General features: G+C 42.1%; 1 protein-coding gene across 1 annotated transcript in view; it reads left to right on the forward strand.

Moving 5' to 3' along the window:
- The window catches only part of srcin1a (SRC kinase signaling inhibitor 1a), a 38,253-nt gene extending 23,351 nt beyond the window's left edge, over positions 1–14,902 (forward strand). The window contains exons 12-21 of the mRNA XM_063904738.1: positions 902–1,032; positions 1,315–1,462; positions 2,318–2,624; positions 2,763–3,024; positions 3,398–3,537; positions 3,833–3,985; positions 4,406–4,534; positions 5,777–6,673; positions 8,494–8,604; positions 14,581–14,902. Coding sequence (XP_063760808.1) covers positions 902–1,032; positions 1,315–1,462; positions 2,318–2,624; positions 2,763–3,024; positions 3,398–3,537; positions 3,833–3,985; positions 4,406–4,534; positions 5,777–6,673; positions 8,494–8,604; positions 14,581–14,586 — 2,284 coding nt within the window. The 3' untranslated portion in view covers positions 14,587–14,902. The remainder of the gene's footprint in view (positions 1–901; positions 1,033–1,314; positions 1,463–2,317; positions 2,625–2,762; positions 3,025–3,397; positions 3,538–3,832; positions 3,986–4,405; positions 4,535–5,776; positions 6,674–8,493; positions 8,605–14,580) is intronic.
- Positions 14,903–19,405: the final 4,503 nt, after the last annotated feature.

Below are 19,405 nucleotides of genomic sequence, written 5' to 3' on the forward strand. Positions count from 1 at the left end.
TGAAATATACTCAACCTCCAGACCCAATAAGTAATAATCAATATTAATCAAAACACCAGTTTTCTCCAGAGAAATGTATACATTTCAATTTGTGTTACTACTAACGGATTGATTTTTGGTCAGTGTATTTAAAGTCATTCGATGGATATCCAGTATTAGATGAGTTTCATCACAAACAATATATTTAATAATTGCTATAAATATGACAGAGTTCATCTGTTTTATAATTGCACGGCTCACAGGGTGTAGCAGTGATAGGGATGAAATTGTTACTGTAATTAAGCCCGGCATAGAGCAAGATGCTTATTAAGATCTGAGGTATGAGAGGATCCAGCAGCTAATTGAAGTGACTGCAAAACCAGAGCGGAGAGCTACCTTGAGATTTAATCATCAGATAACTTGCTACTGTCTCACATGTGGAAATGTTAATAAGTCTGGGAGCTGCGGAAGAGTTCCTGAATCTCTCTCTGAAAGGCTTTTTGATTGCACACTAATTGGTTGAACTGTTAGATGATCTCCCCCTACTCACTGTTAGTTATTCAGCCTGACTAATGGCCAATTTAATTTTGTTTCATTATACATTAAACTTTAAATCATTACATAACTGAAGGCAGATTTATACGACATACAGTAAGTCTGTTACACACATAATATTTGAGCAGAATATTCTGATTTCAACTGATTCTCTGCTGCACTTTGTTTTCAAACTTTTAAATACCCGTCCACACTCCTCCAGTTCAGCTGTCCAGAACGCCTTATCTTGCTGCCAGTTGATTAAAAGACAGTTTATTGGCAGAGGTTTTTGTACTAAAACGTCATCATTCTGAGATAAAAATGTAGTCAAAATGTAAGTGTTGCAGAGTAATCCCTGGTATTCAGCCTTCTGTCTGTTCCTTCTCAGTGACCTGGAGAAGTCAGTGGAGGAGATCCAGAAGGAGTCGTCTGTCAACCACAAGCTGGTGACAGTGCAGGAGCTGGAGGAGAAGACCACTCTTCTAAGAAAGCTGGGAGAAACACTCACAGAACTGAAAAGTGAGTCACATTTCACATTCTGCGCACAGACACGAGGCAGAAAAATGTACTCAGGCAAACAGTTTATAAGGCACTAATTACTCACCAGGCCTATCTTTTACTTATCCACACCCTGTCCGCCAGCCATTTAATCTCAGATCGCTCATTGTCTTAATGAACTCCCTGACCATTAGTACAAAAATGTTTCCTTGCTTACAACAAAAGGCTTTCAATGTCTTTGACAATTACAATGATTTGTCATTGGGGAATATGGTTGTGTTACCTCTCTTCTTTCTCCTGCAGATCAGTTCCCTGGGCTGCAGAGTAAGATGCGGGTGGTGCTCAGAGTGGAGGTGGAGGCCGTCAAATTCTTGAAAGAAGAGCCGCACAGACTCGATGCTCTGTTAAAACGCTGCAAGAGTATAACTGACACCCTCGCCACCATGCGCAAGTACGAACCTGCTCCGACTGTACATCAGCTAACTTCAAATGCTCATTTAAAGCCCAATTTTCTACCATTGGCTTGATGTTTCTTTAGTAATCCTATATGTCACAATGGAAGGGTAATTGTGCGATCCTTTGTTAACACCTAGTGGTATACGTCTGGCGTTAGCTTACACGAAAACATAGCCATTTGCAATCAATTTCTGGAAGGCTTCTCCTTTTGAACCTCTGCCAGAGAGATTATGTTTTCACCCCTCTTTGTTTGTGTGTCAGCAGAACATTATAGATTTTCATAAAATGTAATGGACAGACACGACTCGGACCAAGCAACATCGATTACATATTGCTGTTGGATAGGTTTCAGTTCTCCACTTTATTGTTTTTAAGCCAAAGCTCTTAAAACTAGCAGACACGGAGTGATGATTTTAAGTCATAATGTGAATACAATAGCCTGCTCTGAAGGGTGCATTCAAACAGCCTCTGAAGTACCACTTTGCTTTATGGGTAACACCCTAATGAAGGCTCTTTGCAGCCACATGAATGGCTGCTTTTTAACTTTATGGTGAGTGTTGTCTTTTGGACTTTTAAAATGTGCCCTTCAGCATTCTGTCATCTATTTCATAATCAGGCTTGTGACTAAAAAGCAAAGTTTCAGTTTGAAATACCTTTACTGATCAAAATATTTTTTTGTCTCATCTTTGTGGGTAAAAGAGAGAGAATTATCCAGAATTGGTGAAAGTTTGCACCCTTCATAATATTTGGATTTTTGGCATTTAGCAACAACTGTTTCATTTCAATTTAGGAATTATTCATGTTTGAATTACATTTCAAAGTAATGAATTCGAATTGTGTTTCTTACCAGACAAGCGAATGAGGGTGTGTGGAAGAAGCAGGAGGACTTCTCTAGTCCTTCATCAAAGCACAAAGACGACTTGCGAAAGTATTCAGACTTTGACATCCACACCAGCCAACCGCTTACCATCAATGACCTTGGGGGAAGCAACAGCCTGTCAAACTGGAGCCCCCACTCCAGCCTCAGCCGGGGCCACGGGAACCTGTCTGGCCCTCACAAGGACAATCATCCTCCTGTTCCCCACAAAGGCAAAGCCCTGGAGGAACTGGAACGCCGTGCTTTAGCTGACAAAGCTTTGTCCGTGGAGGTCCGGCTGGTAGGAACAATTCATGCCGTTTTTCACCTACTTCTCGTCTGTTCACTGCTCATAGTCTGCATTACACATCATATACACCAGTACTGCATCACCACTCTGTGTATATAAAGTGTTTAGATCAGTTTTTGCACTTCACAGGCAGCAGAGCGGGACTGGGAGGAGAAACGGGCCAGTCTGACCCAGTACAGCGCACAGGACATTAATCGGTTGCTGGAGGAGACCCAGGCTGAGTTAATGAAAGCTATTCCAGACCTGGACTTTGCTGCCAAGCAGATCAAATCCTCCTCCAACACACCCACCTCCCAGAACCCCCAAAGTGGGGCGGGAACCCCAGAGCACCGTGTCGGCAAGCCCCAGCACAAACTCTCTGGGAAGGAGGGAGGATCCAGGCGTGGCTCTGGTGAGACGGAGAGTTCAGTGCTTCAGTCTGCATCGGTATCATGCATCATCGTCAAGTAAAAAACGTGCCTCTTAGAATTGACAACTGGGGGAAAACTGCCCCGTGCATTTCATTTTAAATTTCCTTTTAAACGGCATTCAAATGTTCTCAAGCACATGTGTACCATTAACTGAGTTGGAATATGAATAACATCCTAACTGGATGCAGTGTTTTTTTATGTCACTCAACATAGATTTAATATAAAGCAAAGCAGGTTTTATATACAACACATATTAGCCTCCAAATGTCTCATAGGTCGATCCAAAAGTAACTGTTATGCCGCTGTCAGTGTATGACTACTTTCTCAACATTACCAAATTATTTCCTTCTCTAGATGAGCTGACTGTTCCACGATATCGCACAGAGAAACCCTCCAAGTCCCCTCCTCCTCCACCACCCAGACGTAGTTTCCCGTCTTCTCCAAGCATAACCAGCCGCAGCGGAGAGCAACTGATTCCTGGGAAAAGTATAAAGGTAAGACGAAGAAAATATGCAAGTATATACTTATAAGCAGTATGTGCATCACACAAAGTAAGGATTCAAACACTCAATTGTCCAAGTTAGTAAGTACATTATTTTTTATTTCGTTTTCAAGTATCTTCCTTAAGAGTTGATATCAACAGTTTACTCATATAGAGAGAAGATAATCGGTTTAATATTTGTCTTAACCTCAAAACATAGATTACTGGCCCATTAAAAAAAATATTGAAACTCCAAGCCGGAACACTTGCTCAGATGGGTGCTACCTTTTTTGTATTTCCAATTGTAGAAGTCTGAATCAGAAGAGACTGAAGGCCAGAAGCCGCACGTCAAACTGAGGAGAGCTGTTTCCGAAAACCCCCGTCCTGCATCCACACCCCCGACACTCGCCTCTGGAGACAAGGAGGATGGAGAGGAGGAGAAAACTGCTGCCGAATTGGAGGTAAACCAAACCCTGGGTTATGTATTATGTTGGTTACATCCTCAATAGGCTGTTGTTCAATGACTTAGAAAACTGCAGTTTTTTATTATTTATGTTAGGTCCACAATCTGCTACCTGCTTTTGTGCGCTCACATACTCACCAGCAGACATGCTCATCATCATTACCACATGTTCAAGCAGCAGGTGCCATATGTCCCCTCTGCCCCTGGCACTGGGTGTGCCCCAAAGATCACATACTGCTCAGTCATACACATCATCACCCAGGGCTCACAGATCACAGCCAGACAGATGGACCCTGATTGCTGCTTGGGCCTTGTTGGAGCAGAGGGTCCACAGAAGCAGATTTTTCAAATTCACTGGCTGTTTTGTTTTTATTATACAATTGATGACAGCTTTTAAACCTCCTTTTCCCCTCCCCAGCTGTTTGAGAGAGTCCCAGTCAGGCTTTCTCTTCCGCTTCCCCTTTCCCTGCCTGTTAGTCCTCGCAGCAGGACAAGTGTCCCCCCATGCAGACCGGACCTGTGGCCCTCTGAGGCCCCAGGCACTGAGGTAACACTGGTTTGCCCTGAGTGCTGTGGATTGCTGCCCTTTTTGTCTTCTTCACCTCTCCAACTTAACACAGAAACCACCACCCTTCTCAGCATCCAGCCACATGTATTCCTCGCATCCCTTCAATCTGAAAAGCCTACCTTCACAAATGAATAATGTCAACCGTTTGCATGCTGCGGTAAGGTAATTCCAGCCCAAATGACGTCTTATTTAGATGAAATATTGTCTGTAATCAATTAATCGATGAATAACCTCTGTAATTCTTTGATAATTGTTTCCTTTTTACACACAACTTGAGCATTTGGCCAGCAACATACAGCTGTCAAAGGAACAGCACTTTACCTCTGCCCTAGTTTCTTATTTGCAGACGGTTGCTCACTTACACTTCCAGCAGTCAGCATTATTAGGATTCATTGAGGAGTTAAGTTTTTCTGATGACTCTAAGATCAATATTCATCATTTTGAGAAGTGTTTTGTCCTCAGTGGTCACTCACTCACCCTCCTTCAGTTTACAGTCGATTATTAACGGGCAGGTAGCCTTCAGACGACACAAAGCTTCCTGTGTTGATTGTAATGTTGAGACCCAACCATAACGCAATTGTGCTTGCAAAGCCAAAACAATTACCTAAAATATATTTGTTAAAGTTATCAGAGCTAGATTACTCTCTTTTTATTTTGTAACAATGCATCTTGACTCAGGAAAGCATCCCTGGCTCTTTGGACACACACTTATATGCACATTGAGTTCCTTTGTATATGAACACATCCTTCACAACCACATGCCTGTGTGTGTGTGTGTGTGTGTGTGTGTGTGTGTGTGTGTGTGTGTGTGTGTGTGTGTGTGTGTGTGTGTGTGTGTGTGTGTGTGTGTGTGTGTGTGTGTGTGTGTGTGTGTGTGTGTGTGTGTGTGTGTGTGTGTGTGTGTGTTTTCTGCAGTGGGTTTACAGTTGATGTTGTGGTTTTTGGTGCGTGTGTGAGAGGCAGTCATTGTGCTTGACAAGCTGTGTGAACCTGTGTCTAAAAGAGTCAAGCTGTGCCTTTCTTTAGATTTGAGACTGATCTGAATGGGTGCTATTACACAAGCGCATACAGGAGCACATGTTAGCACACTGATACTTACGTTAAGAGTTAGTTATCTCAAAGTTATGACATACAAGCCGGCTTTAGGTTTTCTGAGAATGCAGTGGTCTGAAATGTGCTTAAGCTTAAATATAACCCCTCAAGTGCTTTCCTCATTTATAGGGAAGGTGCTTGTATCCTGTCCCCCACATCATGTTGACAGAGTGTTCCCTGCCTTCACACACCACCTCAGAAGATCCTGTCAGAGATTCAGCCAATGACCCCATAGAGGACATTCCATCCCGCGATTGGACTGTCCACAACACAGTCTACCAGATTCCATTTTCCAAAGAAAGGGATTCATTTGGAAGCCCTCCTCAGCGCAAGCAGCTTTGTGTTAAGGAGGAGTTAAGACAGGAAGTGGCCCTGCTGTTGACAGAGCTGGAGGTGAGGGTGGTGTCTCCTGATGAGGCCGAGGAGCTCAGCAGGACTCTTGGAGAATCCCTGCAGACCCTCATCGTCTCACCACAGACCAATGATGTTCCTGCGGTCCAGCTGAGGGACCGCCCTCTCCTAGTTCTCATCAATGAGGGAAAAACTGTCAAAGATGCCTACACGCTGCTGCATAACCTTTTGGAGTCATCCAAGCCGGTGCCCAAACCCAGAATAAAATCCTCCCTCCACTCGGGCCAGCAGTGCTCTCTGGTGGAAGCTCTGAGGAGGGGGATAGAGACGGGGGATAGAGTACTGATACTTCAGCGCAACACTGAAATTAAGATTCCTGAGGAGAAATCTGGGAACATCACTTTTAAGTCGAGTGGATCAGCTAGCTCTGTGGATAGTGTGTCTAACCAGAACCAGAGGAAAGCAGGAGAAGATATCCGCTTCAGCACCTACAGGAGGCTGGACAGCTTGGAGGAGACTATTCGTGAGCTGGAGAACACCTTGATAGAGATCAGCGGCCATCCAATGGCAGAGCAGCTCTACACTGAGACGACCACCACCAGCACTACGACCTCACAGACCAAGAAGCCACCGGTCCCGCCCAAGCCGCCGTCTTTCAGCCCAGCATCGATCCAGGTTCATTGCTAACAGATTCCCGTTCTGAAGCAGCATGCTCTGTTTTCTTTCTTCACTGCTTCCCTCTGGGTGACTGCTGGAATTTCACTTTCAAGCTTCTGATGTCTGCTCCCTGACTTAATCCGCATTTAATTGTATTTTGAAATCGACAATATGCAATGGGGGGACAGACAACAGACTTCCTCTCTACTTGTCTGTTCTGTGATTAGCGCTGGCGCTGCTGTCCTGCTGAGCCCATGCGCTGTTAATTGTTTCTTCATCGATCTGTTCTCTCATCTGTTTTCTTTTTGTAAATCTAGCCAATTTCACCTTTTGTTACGACAAACAGGCAATAAAAGCAAATGCATAGATAATGGAAATTCTTAAATTTGCTTTTCTTTTTCTCCTCTTGTCATTACCGCTTTATTTTCTTGTATTTGTTCCGTTTCATCTGAAGCAGAATTACAGTTATGCGACCTTAACTAACAAAGGTCAGACAGAATGAAAACAGAGGAATATCTTTGATGTTGGTCTGGATCAAACTGAACTGTGGTTTTGTTTGTTTCTGTGTGAAAGCTTTTTTGATGGTTTGGACTTTTTTTTGACAACTGACAAGACGTTCTGGCAGGTTGTTGTAAGATTATAAGTGTAGTGGAGGTCCATTTGGAGAACAACTCAGTACTCAACGAGTGTGTGGTAGAGAGAGAAATCTACAGTGTCTCTTAAAAATAAAGCTAAATTCACTTCCAATACACTTCTTGGTAATAGGTAATGACCACATGTTGAACTCTATTACCATAGATTTTAGATGGCTTTCTTTCAAATCACCTCCAGCTGACCGTAACACAACAAAAGATTAGAGATTACCAGAAGACTCATTGTGTTCTTGTGTCAGCTGCGCCTCACTGAGGTGTCTTGACAGCTCGCGTAGCGTTCCCTGTATTGAATGTAGCCTCACACTCAGGGCAGGGCTGCCATAATTGACAGTCGCAATGTCATGGCTAGTTTCAGCCCTCTGATGTAGAGCCGGGAAGCATCCCCACAGGCATGGCTGAGGATTACAGTGTCTTCACACATTATTTCATCACTTTTACTTCAAACTTGTTCAGTATTTCAACATGACCCTCTTCCTGTTCTTGTCCAACGTTTGCTGGGGTAGTCACCGAATTCCCACTGACAAGAGATCTCAAGTCAAACCCCAGTTTTTTTAATTAGCTTGTTAAATACAGCATGGCATACTGTATACTGCATTTCCAAATGCAGCTTTATACCAGGCTGAGGGAAGACAGGCAGGTTTCCTTTCCTTGAATTAAAGTTGCCGTGAAAGACTGACTATTTGACATCACTTCAGTTAATCCTTTATTAGTTTTCAGTTCAGCTAATATGTCTGTGTGCAGAGGAAGCACAGTAGGATGGAAATTTGCCTGCATGTGTATTTGTTTTTGAGCGTATTAGAGAAAGTTGACGGAGTAACTCAGCGGGAAAGATCGTTAAACATACGCTTTGAGGGTCCTGCGGTGAGGCTACGCAACGTCGGTTTTGAAGCCGCGTTTTATATTCTCCTCTTTGTCATTTTCCGATAGATGGTGAAACTCTGTGAAGTGGATTGTTCAGTTGTATCAACTACAAGCTCTGATCTTAAAACCTCATTGGTCTCGTGGGGACGGACTTGCTTGATGGATTCACACTCCGTGCTAAGTTGATGTTTGTGTGATGTGTGTCGTAAACTAAAAGCCCCTGAAGTGGAGAATGAAATGTAAGACTGTGTTCTGTGTGTCTAAGGTCGGATTCACACATCTCTCTTCTCCTTTCAGGGAGGGAATAGCTCAAGCACTGGTAAGGTCGTCCAATCCTCCGCTGCCTCCAAACTGAAGCACCTGCAGCAGAACAGCACAGACAAGACTAAAAGTGGCAGAAGAGAGGACTTTGTGAAGATCCAGGGCCAGCAGCAGGTATTATCTTTAAACATAACTCTCTTAAGGCTAATGCAGGCTTGATCTGGCAGGGTCCGTACAGTATTTTCCAGTCAAGGGTATTTTTTGCCTTGTGCGACGATGGCGATGTTTTTCAGGAAATTAAAACACAGCTTGTCCAGAAGAGGAGTAAAAAATCATTAAAATGAAGATGGTGATCATTATAACAAATTGCATTTTACTCTGACCTTTATTTGAAACTGGAGCAAAGGCAAAGATCTGTGCCTGCTATAAATGAAGAAAGATGGCAAAGAGTTTTTAATGTTGTATTTTTCTTCACTTAATATATAAAATGATTTATTATAAATTGGGATAGCTGCTTCACACGATATCTGCAAGCTGATAAAGTCTCCAGAATAGCTATGCAGCCCTTTTGTATTTTACACACCAGATCAAGCAGAAATGAGCCTTTAGCATCACTCTTCACCTCCACCCAGTCCCTGCAGAACTCCTGCACATTCCCACCATGCACCACTCCTCACCTTAAATTTTTGCATAATGTTCAATATTTAAGATGTCTGTTTGTTTATTTATTTAAAGACAGTGGCCATGATTAATGCATTTGAACCAGCTTAGTTAATGATGGTAAATCTGTGATGGCAAAGTCTCATTGATGTGTCTCATTATTGGGAGTTGTGGAAATAGATGAAAGTATTCTCTGCAGGTATTTGGACCCACAGAGGAGGAATAGGGTTTCAATTAAATATAAACTGGGTTTTTATACCTAAGATCTCTAATAATACTATATATACCAATGCAAAAGTTATAAAACACTTCACTTTGTATTGCTACAATTAACAAGTATAGGTGTGGATCAATATACCAGCCTGGTTTACAAAATATAAAGTTCAGCAGATTTTCAGAAACTTCCTGCGTAAGCCTCTTCCTACACATACTGTATGTTGTTATCTTCCCCTGATAGCAGGCTTAACTAACTTTAATTCGCTAGCACTTCAGTGTTATAAAATATGGTAAAGGACTGGACATTAGGATGCTTGATGGCCTCTGGAGGCGAGGAAATTGAACTGTTGAAGCATGTAAGTCCAGTCCCTGTGCACAAGGGGGAAAAAAAGCTTGATGTCAATGTAATTTGAAAAATAATAAGAGCAGTGGAGTGAACCTAAACCTCCATACTCCACTGAATATGACGGAGCATTCAGAAACAAATTCATGCTTGAAGATTGCAAAGGAATGAATGTGTTAGTCAGAGAGGGAGATAGAAAGACATAAAGAAGCTTTGCTCAGACTAAGAGAAGATTGGGAAGAATCTCTGCAGTGCCATGTAATAAGCGCCCCTTTAGTTGCTGGCAATCACCGATTATTCAGCATGAAGAGGACAGATCTCTTTTTCCCCCCTCCATAACGTCTTCCACGTTTCCTCTTCTTTATGTCTCTTTCCTTCTTCCATTTTCTCTACTCTACAATTGACGCACGTTGCCCGTTTATCCTATTCACTCTTCCCTCCGCCAGTCTTTTCAATCCCTGTGATTTAAAGTAGAGTGGATTCTTACACTTGTCTTATAAAAACTACATTAGTCCTATTATTTCATTATGACACCCGCACAGGGCACACTCTCTTTGTCAACAAACTGTTCAAACAGTCATTGTGCAAAGAAGCTGTGTGTGTGAAAGCACTATCCTCAAAGGGACAGTGGGCTCTCAAAGCTAATTGTCTGCGTGGGAAGTTGTTGCCAAGCTGTTTAGGGTGGCAACATCCCACAACTGCATGATGATTAACAGAAAAGAAACAAAGAACCAGCTGACTTAAAACAAAAGAATAGACAGTCAGCTGTGGCAGCTTTCACAATGGCTGCATTTTGTGGAGTTTGAAGTATGAGGTGCAGCGTGTAGGTAAGAGGTAAAGTAGTCCTTTCGTGCAGTAAAGATTTGGAGAGGATAGTGTTATAGAATAATAAGCCAAGGCCATTCTCTAGGAAAGCAGAGGACTCTCAACAACTCATTTCTAGTATCCTCTACTCCAGATGCACAATGCTCCAAAGTATTTAAAATCAAGCAAATTAATGATTTGGAGATCAATAATCACATTTATACATTCCCATATGTTAAAAAAGAAAATGTGTACGTAATTCAAAGAAAACCACATTTTAATTGGCCCACAAAAGATAATTGTTTACCTCTAGTTAAATAAATCGGCCACACTTTCAGATTAATTTGTGAGGGTTAGGGTTAGGGTTACCAATACCAGTTAATTCAGTCAAGCGGCCACCTGCTCTAGGCTCCTATCCTTCGTTGTAGATAGATAGAGACATTATCAAGCTCACTTTAACTTGAGTAATAAAGACATGTTTGTAAAAAGGCAATTGAGGTTTTGAAAGCTTGTGGTTTATTTAGTAAGAATACGCTGCATTTAAGGATGCTATTGGTTTCATAGAAGGCTGGTTTGTTGTTCTGGCTCTCTGTATAAGATCCTCTCTGGCCTCTCAGCCAATCACATGTTCCCTTTCCTCTTTGGCTAGTAAGCTAAAGAACTCAACAATTTTAGCCAGTTAGTCCTGTCAGCAACAGCAGCAAACGCAGTAAGGTTAGAAAAAGTGACATTTTAAAGAATGGCTGTATGAAAAGTGAGTTTGTCAATTAATTAATTAACAAAACCAAAAAAATATAGACAGACTTTTCAAAAAATAAAATTCCAATATTACGAAAAATAAGGATAAAATAGCAGCATATAAGAATAAGTGCAGTTTTAATTACGACTTTAATTATTTAAAAACTTCTTGGCTTATTTAAATATTTGACATATATTCTCATGATTATTTTATTATGTCATTTATAATTGAACACGTTCGGGTTCCAAAAACCAAACTCTTTTAACCATGCAGGGAAGTGTGCTGTAATATGAGCTTGGTTGAAAATGCCAACACAAATATTGTAGCAACCTCTTTAAAGCTTAATGAAGCACCATGCTGGAAATGGAACGTTGTGTTAGTGGTTTCAACAAGTTGTTGCTTTTGAATCTGCTCCGTCTCAGCCAGCTTCTTGATGTCTTTAAAGTTAAACCAAGAAAAACCGCACAGATTCTGACAATTAGCCATACAGATGGATGGAGCAAAACGTGTCTTCTAAGCCTTTTAAATTCAGTATAATAAAACAGCCGAGTGTGGAAAAACGAACTAATTATCTGCAGCTCATCTAAGAAAATGATCGAGTCGGCTGACTCATTTGCATACAGTCTTGAAAAGCTAATTAAAAACTTTTGCAGACTGTATATTTACTTCACCTGAATCCTTACTTTGTTCTTGTGATGTTTTTGAAGAGAAACCCCAATTATGGCAGCTAAAAAAAAGTTGTGTGTTGTGACAATCCTACTCCTACTAGTTTTCTTCAGAACTCAAAAGCAAGCAGGTTTTTAAAGATTATATTTGTACCGAGTGCGTCAGAATAGTCACAGCTTTCAGCATATGTCTTTTTAGGATCCACATTTTCCAGCCTTATAATAGAACTATAACCTAGAAATTATTCATATTTGAGGCAAGCCTCCATAGGGCCCCCCTCCCTGTTATTTCTCCCTCAAACTGACACCTGCTGATCACCTGACTGATAATGTTGTTCTAATAATCAGACGTGCCCAAGGTGGGTGAACTCTCTACTCTGGCAACAGATGAAGGTAAAGGTGTGTCTTCTCTTTAACCTTCCCCGGACATAACTCCCCAAATGTGACCCCCCAACTAGTATCCCAGTTCCCATTGGTGTTTTCTCTTTTGTTTCCTCTGGCCGAATGATAACTGGCATTTCTAGGGCATTTAAGCTGGAGACCACTTCAGAGTCTCCAGCCAATGCGTGAATACATCTAAATATATAAATATCTTTAGCATCGGTGGCATTATCTACACAATGATGATGACATTCCCCACTAGTTCTTACGAAGGGCAGCTGGTTCACATTAACATATCATAAAAGCCAGCTGGAAAGACAGTAAAACATTTTAAGACATCAATGTGTACCATCTGCACTCGGATACAACAAGATGCACTGGCACCGCTTTTTGTTTTTTTATGTTTGTACTGGGTATAGCACTGCCAATTTCGAGTTACCCAGTTTAAAACCATCAAAATAAAAGTATTATGTTGTACACATTTTGTGCCATAGCCATATTGGTCAGTTTGAATATTTGGGATCAGCAGTTCTAGTTCCAGGATAGCCACATTGCATCATTGCAGCAAATGTAGTCTTTATACTCAGGTTATTTAGCTAGTTTAGGCTCCGCTGTGTGTATTGACAGAGCCTTTCTAATGGTGATCTGTGCTCAGACTGCCTGCTCACTAAAGCTTTGCTCAAAAGTATTAAAGCATTCCAGACTTGAGGATCCTTTTGAATCTGTGTCCTGGATATGAGTTCAAAGCCACAAATTCTGCCTGTTTGCTATGGCACAGATCAAGGAGAGCATGACAATGTGAGTCACTTTCACGGTGAAACCCCCTCTTTCCATTTCACATTTAGCTGTTTATTACTTCTAGGTGGTAAAACTGGTTAGTTAAAGATGCTGGGGGGTTATCAAGAGGTTGGCAAACATCTCCGACAAGCGTGAGATGAAGGGCGGCTAACTCTGAAGCACTCGCACACCAGGACAAATGTGTTGACTAGGCTTGAGAGGAGTTTCTCGGGCAGAAGGAACAGCCCGGCTCTCTTTGGGACGGTCGGCAGCCCGTGCTCTGCAGGTGAAAGCCTCCCAGCAGACGAGCACACCTGCTCTGCTTTCATACAGCTATAATCCCCGTAATCCGTCTGCAAACACATTCTAAAACTCTTTATATTGCCAATGCAAACACGTTCCTCCTGTTGCCTTTTTATAAATAAAATGTCAAAATAATTTACAACAAAATGCAGATATGGTTCTTGCCCACTCGTATCTCAACCCTGTCATCAAAGTTGTGTCTTTTCCTTAATCTGCCCCCCCCCCCCTGATATAATTTGCAAACCGTTACTGTTAAATGCATTCAATTTAGCTTTACCCGCTGCAGAAGAGGAAAAAATACATGTTATGACAAATGTGTGAGCTTCATACTGTTGGAACAGTGCCATCTAGTGACTCATTCTAGCATTATATAGAGGAGCTGAACATGTAATGCAGGGGTGTCCAAACTTTTTCCACTGAGGGCCACATACAGAAAAACATATGAAGAGCTGGGCCCCTCACTAGAGGTGAGGTATATTGCCTCATAGGTTGAGTTTGAAGTTAGCCAAATCAATCAAATGTAGGTAAATGGTGCTTGATACTTGAATATGCTTTAAGAAAACCAACAGCTGACATCAAAGCTCTTCATAGAGTTTTATTTATTTCTTACAATAAATGTTGGCAGCTCATCCCTTTAAACAGGAACCTCAGAGTGCTCATTATAGGAGGAAATATGAGGGGTATATTTCAAGCTGGTTTGAACTAAGATTTGTTAGAATTAATGTGTATTTTAACTGACTGAATGTATTAGAGAAGTGGGTTTAAAGACACATGAATGAAAGTACAATATAAGACATGTGTGGGCCATATTTTATTATACTTTTCAAATTTGCTGAGGGCCTATTCAAAATGGACAACGGGCCACATTTAGCCCCCGGGCCGTAGTTTGGACACTCCTGATGTAATGCTCACCAGAATATTTTGCATGTTTAATGTTTTTATCATTAAAACGTGTCAAAATAAAAGTGGTCAACACCTTATATATATATGTTGTGACTTAGTGTTGCACCCTAAGACAAAACGGGTGTTTATCAGTGGTTTGGTCATCATGTGTGCAGGTCTCACATGCTGGTATCAACCTGTATAATGATATTCTGTGTTTGTCTTTTGTTCTGTTCTCACCTTTCCCTCACCCACCCCTACCCCTCCACTACACGTCTCTTGTTCCTGCGGCAAACCTCACCCATCCCGCCACCCTGTGTGAACCCACGCCACCCTGCACTCCCCGACCTGCCACTCCTGCCTTCCCTGTGACCCTGCAGCAGTGAGCGACCTGCCTTGTCGAGCCTCTTTAGCTTCCTTCTCCTCCCGTTTGCCTGACAAGAGATCTACACACATCCATCCACCCGTTTTACTTTACCAGCTTCTTTCATATCTCCAGTGTTTACTCTGAAATCTGTGTGCAAGCATGCATGCCCGGGCATGTTTGACTGTGATGGTAAGGGAAGGAGCTGCAGCAGACGGTTGTCAACCAATTTTAAGACTTTAATTGTTCATGATTTTCCCTTTGACCCCTGAAAACCTCCCCCCATTCCCCTGCCCTACTTCTGTGTCCCCGCTCTAACCTGAAGGCCTTGCAGACCAACAGCACCAGTGGCAGTATTGAGCCGTACCTCTCTGGTATCAAAACGGGAGTTTTCCCAGGCCGAGCGCCCTCTCCTGGAGCAGTGTTTCCCCCTGGCTTGAGGAAACACCCCCATGAGGGTCCACTGCCCTCCCTGAAAGCCTCCACCAGTCAAGCCAAGGCCCTGCTGGCCAGCCTGTCCGCGTCCGGCCTGAGTGCTGAGGCCCTGCTCCTGTCCTCCACCCTCCGTCATCGCCGCCTCCTACGTGAGCAGCGAGCCTCCTCCTTGCCCCTGCCCAGCAGCAAGTCCTCCCCTTCTACTCCCATTGCTACATCCCCCTCCTCTTCTGCTTCACCCACCACCCCAACACCCTCCCTGTCTCCCTCCTCTCCCAAGCCTTCCCTTACCCTCTGTTCTGCGGTTCCCGAGCCCAGCGGTTGTAGCTCCAGCGTCAACAGCTGCAAGGAGGGTGGCAGTGGGCAAGTGAAGCAGGACCTTACTCCAGGGTAATGAGGAGAAGTGCTATCAGGAACCATAAAGAGAAAACTACTGCATTATGGGAAATTGCAGCATTTTTTTGCGTCATATTTCAGGATTCTTTTTTGGCATTTTCCTCCTCTTGATTTTCCGCTCTACTTTTGGCCTCGCTCTTCATTTCTCCATGGCGAGACCTACCATACCGGACATGGAGTCACTTTCTTTTTTTTGGACATGTCTCCTACTCTGATCTGGTTCCATAGCTGCTCTGCAGGTCTCCCACACAGTCATGCTGCCAGTTTGCCAGATAGAGAGCAGACAAACGGGCCTCCCCTCCTACCAGCTGTAAGCTGATGTGGGCTGGATGGATTTACTGACAGTAGCAGTCTCGTATAACCCCTCACTCAACGGGGTTGTCAGTGGAGTAGACATCATTTAAAGACTGTGACTTTTATCATAGAAAATAGAGCTGCAATAATCACCAAGTAAGTCCAGTAGTCGTGTTTGTTCAGGTTAATATTGTTCTCAATCACCTGCGTCACCTGGCAGAATGTGCTCAGAAAAAAAAAAGTAGATCAAGGTGATGATTGTGGTTTTGTGTTAAAAGGGCACCTGTGGCTTTTCATGCATCACCTGTGTTTTAAACTAAACTGGTGCTATATTTTCCCCTCTGTTTGTACACACTGTGTGAAGAGTTTACATGATTGTTCTCACTCCCTCATCGATGTCCTGCAAGTGTACATTCCACCATCTGACTTTGATTTCATGTCACACTGTTTAAATATTTATATGCACCCTTACAGGAGGAAATCCTTGCATCGGAAAATTAGGAACAACAATAAGACATTTTCCACTTAAAAATGTCAAAAGCACATTGTAAGGAGCAGTCTTATGACAGCACATTTCTACTTAAAATAGAATAGAGGCACAGTTACACAAAAAGGAGGGAAGAACGCAGACAGTGAATTGTAAAGAGATGAATTTCTGTATATCCGTATTGACTAGTTAATAATGACAATCAGGATGTTCCGCAGTCACATCCTACAGGTTGCTCTGGCATTTCAGCACCTGACATCACGAACCTTTCCCAAAGACACAAGCACACACTGATGAATAACCCTGCCACTCATTCTGCACTTGTAAAGCCAACCTGTTTTGCGGAAACACTTTTTTGTTTTGTTATAGCATTTTGGTAAGGGATGAATAACATCTGTTGCACCACTTAAAAAGAGCCACATTGACAAGAACAAGAGTTCACCCTTTAAGGAATCTAAACTCCAGAGCAGACATATAAAGTTCTTTATTTTAGGACACTTATCTTCTTTGAACTTCAAAGTTACTCTGATGGGAAGCGGCTTACAACGATGCATAATACCTTCTTTGAACAGGAACAAAATGTTTCTTGCACTGCAGTGAATTGATCGCAGTTCAACACTTGAAAGCTAAAGAAAGAAAATCAGCACATGTTTAGACACTTCACACACACCTGGACCTTTGAAGGGCCTGAGATTTAGATATATAGGAATATAAAGAAAGCACATTTTCCTCTGAAACACTGGACACCTTTTTTCTGTAATTTTGATCTTGTGAAATTAACAATGTTGAGCACAAAGCTACAAATGTTCCTTAAAGGAAAAAAATCCCGGCTTTTTCAAATGACTGTTTGTTAGATTAACAATATTGCTGTTCCTTCATTTGGTTCTATTGCCTGCATGTTAAAACATTAATGAATGTTAGGTCTTTGGTGTGCCTCAATGACGGTAGATGAAATTATCTCTATTTTTAGCATATTAAAGGCCCGTCAGTGATTCCCTGAGTGTGAACCATGCACAATGAAGCATCCTGAAGCCCCCTGTCCTGTGTTATTGCCTTAAGGCTGCCCACAGGGTTTTTTTGAGGTTGAACGGACAGTCGTGTACAAAGTGTTTTTTTCCTGTGGTTCACAAGAACAACTGAATGAAATCGACTCTTTGTGACGCTGAGATTAAAATGTGCAAAAAGGGATCGTGTCACATAGTGTGCAGCTTGAGGAGAGGGGATTAGTTTGGGTACTCGTGTTTGAAGGCTTCTTTAATAAGACGGCTTTTTGTCTCCATCGAGAGTGCTTGTGATATGAAAAAGCCAAAGAGATGAGAGGAAGGGTCTGACAGCGGCTCTTCTTTCCCTGCCTCTCTCACTTAGCTTTTTTGGACGTGTGAAATAACACTTATTGAGGTTATCTTAGGACTCAGACTGATGGGCCTCAGCTATGACAGTAACAGGGTGTGAAATATGTAATTAGCACACTTGCAGTGCTGCTTTCCTCAAACTCCTGCCTGTTTGTCTGCAAGGACCTGATACCATATTTTCCCCAGTGCCTCTAAGACTTCCCAGAAATCCCCCTGTTGATCTTGTATAACAGTATTAGATCAGCAGCAAAGACAGAAGAACACTTTTACCCAAAGAAGAGGCAGCGAGATCTTGCTCCCATCATTTGCAGAAAAGCAACACTTGAAAAGCGGAGTCAGGTTGTAGTGGCGACGTGTTGACTGAACACTCCCTGAGCTCTGACAATGTGCACAACCATGAGCTCAGCAGCGTACTCAGCCTCACTGGGTGCTCTGTAGATCCACAAGGCAGGTTCAAGCACTGGGGTTTCATATTGAGTGAAGTCTAATGAAAGAAATCCACTTACTCATGCTGTTCCACACCCAAATCCATGACTTTCCCAGTTAAATCTGCTGCATTTGCGTCTGGTGAGCGTTGGGGAGGGACTATTCACGCTCGGGTGCTTTCCTCAAGTTAAGTTTGAGGTGACATTTCCCAGAATTGCGTGACAGTGCTCTGGAATAACTTTTTTTTTTTTTTTTAGATAAGTGTTAGTGGGCTGTGATTTCAACATGGCTGGAGGCTTAGAGGGCACGTCACAGAAACTCACAGTGCGTGCCCCCCCTCCCCCTGGCAATCAGAAGAACTCATGCAAACTTGAAATCAAACATAGAAGAAATATACATATATAAATATATCTAAGTGAGATGTTTGTGTATGATATTATAATTGTGAAGAAAAGTGTGATATATATATAGGCCTAGATTAAATTATATACTGTAAAATGTCATCATCTCTTCAGTTTTATATATTAGTGACCATTTTGTACAGATTTTTTCTTTTTTAATTCATTGAGAGAGATATTACATTTCACACTGAGATTATTTATTCATACGCAGAACATTTTTATATTGCTTTAATGATATCTGTATAGATAACAGTTAGCCTCTGTAATATACGCTGAAGTTCATTTTTAAATTATAGGGTTTTTATTTACGAAACACTTGAGTTTTATGTAATTTTGATTGTTGAAAAGCTTCTCCCTGAAAATGCTTGTCCAGCTCTTCTGCACCTTTGCCTCCTTACGTGAAGGGTCACTATTGAGGTGTGAGAGGCTGGACCAGTGCCTGTGCTTAGGGGCTTATTTTGCTACTATTTTTGCATTTTAGGGGGTTGTTTTCTTTTGGTTTCACCCCATCCTGTATTTGTGATTCAGCTGGTATTAGTTGGAGTTGATCAGAAATTGTGGTAACTACTGTGAAAGGTCAGTTTATGGGCCAAGACGCTTGAGAGAGAGCCTTGCTGCTTTGGCGAAAGTAAGTCACATGGCTTTAATGTTTAGCTGTGTCATGTTTGCATGTGAACAGGAGTGGTAGCATTGTGTATGCTCAGTGCATATAGCTTTCAGAGACAACAGCGGGTGGAATAAACAGGTGGAAGTACAATTTGTTGCTTATTAAGTCCAAGTTGTTGCACTGGGGGGCTTTAGGTAGCATTTAAGCTAAACCACAAAAGTCATTAAAACCAACCAAGATGGATCAATAAGGGAACTTTGTGATTTAAAAGTGGAATCTCTTCCTTTGCCATTGTCTCTTGTTTTTATAAAAAACCTACATTCTATAGTATGTATATGAGATTTTTACATGAATGTGTGGATGTTCAAAAATGTTGGCATCGAAAGTAGAAAAACAAAATTGACTTGTAAATAGGCCGAGTCATTCCTAGCGAGTTCCACAAA

The sequence above is a fragment of the Eleginops maclovinus genome, chromosome 16 (genome assembly GCF_036324505.1).
Source record: "Eleginops maclovinus isolate JMC-PN-2008 ecotype Puerto Natales chromosome 16, JC_Emac_rtc_rv5, whole genome shotgun sequence".
In the NCBI taxonomy this organism is placed as follows: domain Eukaryota; kingdom Metazoa; phylum Chordata; class Actinopteri; order Perciformes; family Eleginopidae; genus Eleginops; species Eleginops maclovinus.